This window comes from Camellia sinensis, chromosome 9 (genome assembly GCF_055761805.1).
Source record: "Camellia sinensis isolate YWXY chromosome 9, ASM5576180v1, whole genome shotgun sequence".
Classification (NCBI taxonomy): Eukaryota; Viridiplantae; Streptophyta; class Magnoliopsida; order Ericales; family Theaceae; genus Camellia; species Camellia sinensis.
The window spans coordinates 76,602,196-76,610,890 of record NC_138969.1 but is presented as its reverse complement, the minus strand read 5'-3'; the positions used below and the strand labels follow the sequence as shown (position 1 = coordinate 76,610,890).

At 32.8% G+C, this 8,695-nt stretch overlaps 1 protein-coding gene and 1 long non-coding RNA gene across 4 annotated transcripts; both read left to right on the top strand.

Moving 5' to 3' along the window:
* Positions 1-268: 268 nt before the first annotated feature.
* On the top strand, positions 269-5,283 carry LOC114288120 (uncharacterized). 3 transcript variants are annotated; one of them, XR_014339993.1, is made up of 4 exons: positions 269-776; positions 1,254-1,348; positions 2,739-2,870; positions 4,699-5,283. XR_014339993.1 is itself a non-coding variant. In XM_028231601.2 (3 exons), the coding sequence occupies exons 1-3, from the start codon at positions 732-734 to the stop codon at positions 4,879-4,881; spliced, it is 360 nt and encodes a 119-aa protein (XP_028087402.2). In that variant the 5' UTR covers positions 270-731; the 3' UTR covers positions 4,882-5,283. The 3 variants fall into 3 exon arrangements, 1 of the variants encoding a protein (XP_028087402.2); XR_014339994.1 differs by lacking the exon at positions 1,254-1,348 and having other exon boundaries at positions 270-776; positions 2,739-3,249; XM_028231601.2 differs by lacking the exon at positions 1,254-1,348 and having other exon boundaries at positions 270-776.
* Positions 5,284-5,876: 593 nt separating this feature from the next.
* LOC114313722 (uncharacterized) lies at positions 5,877-8,695 on the top strand. Its single transcript, XR_003647269.2, has 2 exons — positions 5,877-6,007; positions 8,363-8,695. It is a non-coding gene; the product is annotated as an uncharacterized LOC114313722 (long non-coding RNA).

Here is an 8,695-nt window from a genome sequence, read left to right as displayed (position 1 = left end):
CGTCACCAACCGTTAAAAATATTGAACATTTTACAACGCACAAAAAACCAACCGTTAAAAATATTACACTTTTTATGGCGCACAACAAATCAACCATTAAAAAGTACACTTTTCACCATGCATATATGCTAGTCGTTAAAAGTATTTTACTTTTCACGACACACAATTTCTATCATGAATGACTACAATAAAAATAGGTGTCAAAATAAAAATTTTGAGCGCCAGAACAAAAAAAATTATAAAAAAAAAACAATCAAAAGCCCTTAGCCCTCACTATCTCTCTCTGCCACACGATCTCGCCATCTCTATGTGCTTTCATCATCTCCTTGCAAGAACATTACCATGGAAAATACTCTCCAAATCCCTCTCTCTCTCTCTCTCTATATATATATATATATATATATACATGAAACCCCAAACCCAAACCCAAATCGACATCAAGAGCTCCAAGAAGCAAAAGCCTCTTCAAGTTGAACACAATGGTGTGAATCTATTGACTCAGACCTGATGTTCGATTCTGATTCATCTATTCTAGGAGTAGCCATAACAACTAGTGAGAAGGAGAATAATGAATGAAGAAAAGATGCAAAGAGAGAACTTTGAGAATAGAAGAATGAAGAGAGAGAGAGAGAGAGAGAGAGAGAGAGAGAGAGAGAGAGAGAGAGAGAAGTAACGATGAAGATAGAGAAAACTGTCGGAAGGAGAACGCTTGAAGGGGACGGAAGAGATAAATGCATGCCACTCGGCGAAGAAAAAATCTTCGACCTATCATTCAGGTTTGGAAATTCAAACTAGGGTTTTGATTTGGGGATTTTCATTGAAAAATTAGGGTTTTGATTGAGCAAATCAAAAATTAGAATTGAGTTTTAGGCTATGAAATTTTTTATTTTATTTTAAATTTCTTGAATGTGAGTTGGGGAAAATATCTGAATCTGAATTGGAAAAATTAAAACCTGAATGTGAAATTAGGTTCTTGGGTTGAACACAAAAATTGTTTGTTTGTTTGTTTGTTTGTTTGTTTGTTTTTATTTAATTTTTTGAATCTAAAGAAATTGGGTTCTATCACAAAAATTAGGGTCCTATAGTTGTGATTCTATAAAAAAAAATTAATTTATGGAATCTAAAACTAGAGAATCCTACAGGAACTCCATTAGTATAAAAATATACTTTATTGAATTAATTTGTTGAATTTATTATTATTATTATTATTCAGGACCAGAGTTGAATTGTTGTTTTTACCTTGTGAGAATTAGGATAATGTCTATCTCAAGCTTCAAAGAGGATGTGAGAAATGCCTGGTTCTTGTTGAAGTGGTCACTTCCTAGCTCTATTATGAAATCAGGCCAAGGTTAGTTGTTGGGGGTCTAGAATTTTTGTGCGGATACTGATTTGGAGTTAACACGCTGATTCGCTTGTCCAAGTTGATCCGCCATCTTTGACCCATGCCACAAAATAATGTATCAGGGACCTGGCATTGAAAATATGGTATAGAAACAAGTTACAAGGCATGGTAGGGGTATTATTTAAATTTGGCGGTTGCTTGCACCTGCGAGATCATCTCATAGTCCCCAAAATTTGGACAACTACTGTGTAATGGCCTCTATTATGTGAATCTAATTTCATGTTTGATTGTGATGACCCACATTAGACTTTTGCCCTACATGAACGACGCTGGTGCATGGGGTAATTGCTTATAATGGTAATTTTTATTTTTTATTTTATTGTATTTTATTACCGAGCTTATTAGAGAAGAAGTGCTGATTGTATTTTATATTAGAGAAGTACTGTATATAGTTGCATATTTTAGTTCCTATTTACCGAACTGGTGTCTTAGTAATTGCCCTGCAGCTTACGCTGGTGGTCCATCGCCTGTGTGATTTTTTTATTTATTTTTTGTTTTTCAGTTGCTCTTTACTGAACAACGAAAGTTTATTATTATGCTTGTCAAAAAATCTGATTTCCCTTTGTTTTGCTGTGGTGGTTGTTTTTTTTCTTTTTAGTCTGTAAACTTTTTTATGTTATAGTTGTAATAGTCTCTAGTGGTTTATTTATATTTATAGGACCTAATTTTGGCTTTCTATGTGGACTATACATAGCCTTAATTATGATAGTAGTTCTTCTTTTTGAGTTTTATTTGGTTTTTTGGTCCAGTAGCAGGTCTGTATTGCTTTGTAGCCCTGTGTTGTCCTTGTTCCTACCCTTCATCTGCTTCTATGCTTCTGTGGTGCTTGAACAGGATTTTTTTTTTTTTTTTATGTTTTGTTTGCGGTTTTTTGTTGTTGGTGGCTGTGTCTTTGTATAGTTGGTTAGTTCCTAGGGCATGCCTCTTGTATCTTGTATATTTTTGTCTCTTTATTTATGACTTATTCACCCAAAACATATGAATGACTCTATAATGTTTGGTTTGTGTTTGAGAGATGTGTTTTAGAGATAAAAAGTACGAAAAGTTGTTTGGTTTGGTTTTTTTCAAAAGATGTTTTGGAAAATTATTTTGAGAGAGAGTTTTGGAAAAAGTGATTGATTTGATGTGTGTGAGAGAGAGATTTGTTTGGAAAACTTGTTTGGTTTACAAGTTTTGAGAAATTTTTTTGGGAAAATTTGTTTGGTTTGATTACTTTTAAAAACTTATTTGTAGAGAAAATTTCCCAAAAATTTTTCAGAAATACAAACCAAACGAACCCATAGGAATCTGGAAGTTATACACTAACGATTGGTTTTGACTTCTGTTTTTGGTGCAGGATTCAAGGAAATATACGGGCATAGTGGAGGACTGTTGTTGTGATTACGAGACAATAGATAGTTTTAATGGAGAAGTTTTACATCCTTTGCTCCAAGAGCTTGTCACAACTCCATTTTTTCGATATTTCAAGGTCTAGTATGAATTGACTTTGGCTCAAAGTGGATGAATTTTATTTATTTTTGATGTTGGTGATTCAATCTAGTATGAATTGACTTTGGGATTTCTTATGTTATATTTTGCTGAGGATGGACTTTGGTGAGAGGTGGAGGTGGATTTGATTTTGCATCTCTAAGGTAGTGAATGGGTTGGTAAGAGGCTTTTTCGAGAGCTCTAGATGGCAAAGGCATTTTACTTTTGTTGATTATGGAAGCTTTGAGTCAGATGATAGATAGGGCATCTTGTGGTGGATACTTAGTGGCTTTGGGGTGGGAGTAAAGGATGGAGCAATGGTGTTTGTTTCCCATTTTCTTTTTGCAAATGACACAATGATTTTTTTGTGGAGCTAACGAGTAAGAGTTGAGAGATATAGGTGGTTTTGGTTTTGTTTTATTTTGCCTTTGGTATTCACTGTTTATATTTTCATCCCTTCCTGAAATATTCTTGTGATAATACATTTACTTATCAAAATATGTGGGTGTTACGATTTTTTTCTCCTTTCTTTTTTTGTGACTACAAAACTGGCTTACTTTGGTTTCAATCATGTTAAAGTCGATCTACTTTAGATTTCAATATTCTCAGCATGATGTACTGAATTATTGGCTCATTTTTAGTTAGAGTTCCTTGTAAGTCTCTGGGTATAACTCAACCTGAATGTAACCTAATTCAAACTGTCTATTTTTTTTTAAAGTAATCTTTGTCAAATAGTCACATATGAATTAATATGCTTGTTTTTCCTTCTGTGCTGCAAATTTTTATTTTTTTGGTAAAGCGATTTCATTACCAAAAAAGGTGGGTATACAATGAAGCTCAAGACATTACCTTACACACGACATAAGCCAAAAAGAAAGAAAGAAAGAAGGAAAAAAAAAAAAAAAAAAAAGCTCTTCATGGAGAGACAACACAAGTTACCTAACCTACAAAAAGAAATCTTCTCACAACCCGAGAGGTATGCCAAAACTCACAAGGTACAAAGAAACACACAAAGTAGGCACAATTATGGAACTTCTCACAACCCCAGAGGTTAGGCACATAAAACACACTTACCGGCAAAAAAGTTGATCTAGTGGTGTTTCTTGGCCTAATTTTGATAATGTTGTACATATGCCTTTCTATAATTGTATAGATGACAGTCAGTCATCTATACGATTTCATAGACCACCAGATAAATATAATATTTAGGAATTATAATCTCGCTGGTCTCACATTGCTATCGGAAAATATTTTATTTTATTTTGTTTTGTTTTTGTTGACAAGTGTGTATTTCATTAAGCAAAATGGTACCAAATGGTGCCACCCAAGCACAAAATTAAAAAAGGAGGATCCCGAAAACCTTAGGAAAGAAAAATAGCAAACTTTACAACCCAACTACTCAAAAGACCCTACAGAATCCAAAAATTGATCCAAGTATGGCTCAATACATTTGAGTTCCAACTGTATTAAGTAGACAAATACTATCACTAGAGCTTAAACAACACCTCCACACCTTTAAAGGTTCTATTCCGCTCTCATGAAATGATCCACAAAAGAGCAAGGGCCCTCCTCCCCAAAACTATTTCTGATGACACTTTGTTCTTTATTTTTGTTTCTCATGTCTGTGAAGAAAAACATTGATTCTCTATATACCTTGCTATTTATTTTTTGGGTTTTGCTAGATGGTTGGATCCATATCACTCCTGCTATCTCTTGTTTGTATTTCTGAAAAAACTATAGCACTAGCTTTTGAACTTGAGTTTTACAAAATACTAACATGTTGATTGTTGTTTCCTACTATCAATTTCCACATTATCCTTTCCAACCAGTTATTGGAATGGAATGAGGAACAAACTGAAGAACAAGGGGGAGCTGAATCACCTCCTGTTGTTGCTAATGATCCCTGTGCACAAAGTTCCGGAAAGAAAGAGGATAATCCAGTTAATGGTACTGAAGAAAGTGGATGGGGGCAGACTTCTGTGACTAAGCTAAGGAGTAAATTCTTGTGGTGACTTGTTCATAGTTTCATTGAGCATCACTGTTCTAGAATACATTATATGACCCGTATCACTTTAGAATCTGATGTCACATTTATAGCAAGTACAAAACATTCTCAACTATTAACCACTTAATTAACTTAGGCATTCACATATGAGAGGAATAACAAACTTGTATATGCAAAATTCAAAGTTATACCTAGGGTACAGACATACCGATGGGCCCAAAAAAAAAATACAGCTATGCCACCTTAATGCAATAGCAATTGGAATGATTTGAATTGTTGATGAAAGAAAGAAAACAGGCAATATAATGCATCCTAATCCAACATCTGTGAGAATGTCCCACTGTAATTTCCTTTTTGGATATTGATTATCATATTGAACCACAGGAGAGTACAATTATTATGTGTTTTATGTAGCAATTCTCGTACTCCCAGTCAACTAGATGAGCAGTAAAAAAAAAGAGTATATCGAATAGACGAACCAACACCCAGTAAGGTACTCTTACTGGGCCTATTGACTGTGCATGCTGATTGGAGTGTTGAGAGTTGTTTGAAGGTTGAGCTTTTTTGGAATTGTACAAGTCTGTTGTTCTCTGCCTGTTTGTTTTGCTGGTGCTATGTTCCTGCTGCTGTCTCTGTTTGACTGAGAAATTGTTCATGTTTGCACCTGTTTTGTTCAACCCCCCATAGGCTTTGGTATGTGGTGTTTGAACAAATCTTTCCTGTGAATGTGTTCATATTGTCTTATTGAGAAGTGAATGGTTCATATAGCCTTTTATGTTGATGAGACCAAGAGTTTTTTATGTTGATACCCTTACTCAAAAAGAAAAGAAAATACCTAAAGAAGGTGAATATTATTTCCTAACTGAAATTAACTGAGTCTAGGCATTCTTAGTATATATTACGATAACGTCGCAAATCATTCATGAACTTGATATTTTAATACTTTACTCTTGTTACTTTAAGTGCGCCTTTCTTCCTCATTCTCGTTCTTGAATTTTCTTTGCTTTTGTGCTTTTAATATTTTAAAAATCAGACCCATTCTTTGTTTGCAATTTGTATACATGTGCAAGAAAGCAATTGATAGGTGCTGGTTCTAAAAATCTGTAGGCCTCGATAGTGCATCAAAACTCTTGGTATGTCTTATTTGTTTGGTGTTGTTGATGTTACTTAATTTTTACATTTTTCTTTTTCAATTAAGATGTTAAATAAAAATACTGCTGCTTCTTTTTTGCTTGTCTTTGTAAAACATCCCTCCCAAGTTTCAGTCAATGATGTGAAATCCAAGTCAACAGGTTGTGTGTTTGGAAAGTGGTTCTCAAATTTGGGACCTGGTATTTCAGGACTAGCAATTTATCCTTTTGCTTTTGAGCATGAGCTAGTAGGGGTGATTCTATTTACACCACTATTTAATCTCTTTACACCCTCCATCTCATTACAACACTAAAAAAAAATATAATTCTCATTACGCCCTCAATATATTACCAAAACTAACCCTAAATTAACTTTTTCATCTCTTTATACCACTAATTTTGATAACAGAGTGCTAAACAATTTACATTATTCCAGTGTTATGCTGTCAGAAAAAATAGATTTCTTCAGCATTTTGTTGCTATACATTTATACACTTCTTCCAAACAATAATTTTTTAATTTGTGGTGGGCCTCTTCAGTAATATAACGTTAATTAATTTGAATTACTCTAATGCCATGTTACTGGACAATATTTTTTTTCTCAGCATTATGTTGCCTTCCAATTAGATGATAACAAGAAATTAATTTGGACCACTTGTGCAGTGCATGTTCAATGATACATTGTTATACAAATGATATTATTCTAGTATCATGTTGCCAAACTACAATAGAGTTGTGTAGGCCCCCGTCGATGTACATTGAAAGATTTATTTTTTTCTTCAAGCAACCATAAAAAAATTCATAAATTAAACATGCATCCATAAATTATACATAAAAAGTATCTATAAAAAGTAACCATAAAAACATCAAGTGTACAAATATCCATAAAGTATTCATAAAATCTGTCATTGTTTGCATCCATCAATCGAATATGTTATCACAATTCATCTTGGTGATTTGTTGGTAGTTTTTCTCCCCTTAATAGAAATAGACATCCACACTTTTTAGAACCCGTCAACCTCAATCATTCTTCCTTATAGTAACCACTTATTTTACAAGCAAGTGTAAGTCTTGATTTTTTGCCATTGCCTCTAGCATCTGATGTCTTTATAACAATGACAAATCCAGTCTTCTTCCCAACGTTAGAAATCCATGCAATTAATGCTTCACGACTACTAAAAATCTAAAGATAATAAATACATTTATATGCCAAATTATTAATAAAACTCAATACAAATTAAAAATAAGAAAAAATCGTATTCATAAAAAAAAAAAAAAAACTTAACAAGCCTCGTTTGTAATGAATTCATGACCAGAATCCACTAATATTGCAGTACTTGCGTTGTTGCAATAAGTATAAGTATAAGTATAATCCGTCCAGGAAAAAAAATAAAAAATATAAAAAAAATGAAATTGAAAATACATGGTAATGAGAAGCTAAACAAATTAAAAAAAATTCAGTTTGGAGTTACCGGAAATGTATCTTTTATTCGGTAGTTGGTCACCAGACTTATATTTTGTGTTCGGCAATGTGATGTCAGATTATTTTATTTTGTTCGATTTCGAACCACCGAACGAAAATCGAACACCAGTCCAAAAAAATGAAACAAAAACATACTAAATAAATAAAAAAAACTCAAAATTTCACTTTTTTGATGGTTCTTCACCACAGTTTCTTCATCAATTGCTTTCTTTAATGATCAAAATACTATGATTTTCACTTTTTGAAAAGAGATGTGTAAGAGAAAAGAAAAATTCAGAAAGGAAAAAGAGGGGTAGGGATTGAAGACCAATGGTGTAAAGAGATAACAAAATATATTCAAATTTAGTGTTTTGTCTTTAAAGGTGATATCACAAATGGATAAAATTGGGAAGGGAAAAAAAAAAAAAAAAAAACTCATATGAAAGGTGTAAAGAGGTAAAGTAGTGGTGTAAGTAGAATCACTCGCTAGTAACCAGAAAGACTTGGTATTTCAGGACTTTATCCTTTTGCTTTTGAGCATGAGCTAGCAGCCAAAAAATTTGTAGTCTTTAGTCTTTAATCACAGGTTTTATTAGATATTAATTACACTTAAAATCTATGATCTAAATGTTTATCATCACAGGTTTTATTAGTTATGATTCACACTTAAAAGATGTGATCTAAGTGTTTATCATCACATATTTTATTAGTTATTAATCACACTGAAAAGATGTGATCTAAATGTTATTAATTCCACTTAAAAGATATGATCTAAATATTTATTATCAAACTTTGACAAAACTTAAAAAGTGTGATTAAATAACATACATCACACAAAAAAAGTGTTATCTATTTATGATTTTATAGTAGTGTGTGAAGTTTTCTTTGTTATGCAGACAAGAAATGCAACAGGGTTAGTTGCTCCAGCTATTGCCGTGGGTTTATGTGCCTTAACACATACATTGGGCACCCCCGTCCCTATGATAGGAGCAAGTGGATTTGCTATAGCTGCAGTTGCAATTGCTATAGGAATTGTTGTCGGTAGTTTTAGATAATCGCTTAATAGTTGTTGATATGTTTAGAAAGTTAGATATGCATAGTTTTGGATAGTTTAAACTTTTTATACAATTTAAAACTTAAGGATATAGTTTTCGAATGTTTGGAATGTATAAATAATTGTTGAATGTTTATAATTTATGGATATAGTTTCTTTTTGATGTTTCAAACAA

Coding starts and splice junctions, on each gene's coding strand:
- LOC114288120 (XM_028231601.2), top strand. CDS start 732: ATGCATGCCACTCGGCGAAGAAAAAATCTTCGACCTATCATTCAG. Junction 777..2,738: donor ATCTTCGACCTATCATTCAG/GTTTGGAAATTC, acceptor TTTTTGGTGCAG/GATTCAAGGAAATATACGGG. Junction 2,871..4,698: donor CATTTTTTCGATATTTCAAG/GTCTAGTATGAA, acceptor CTTTCCAACCAG/TTATTGGAATGGAATGAGGA.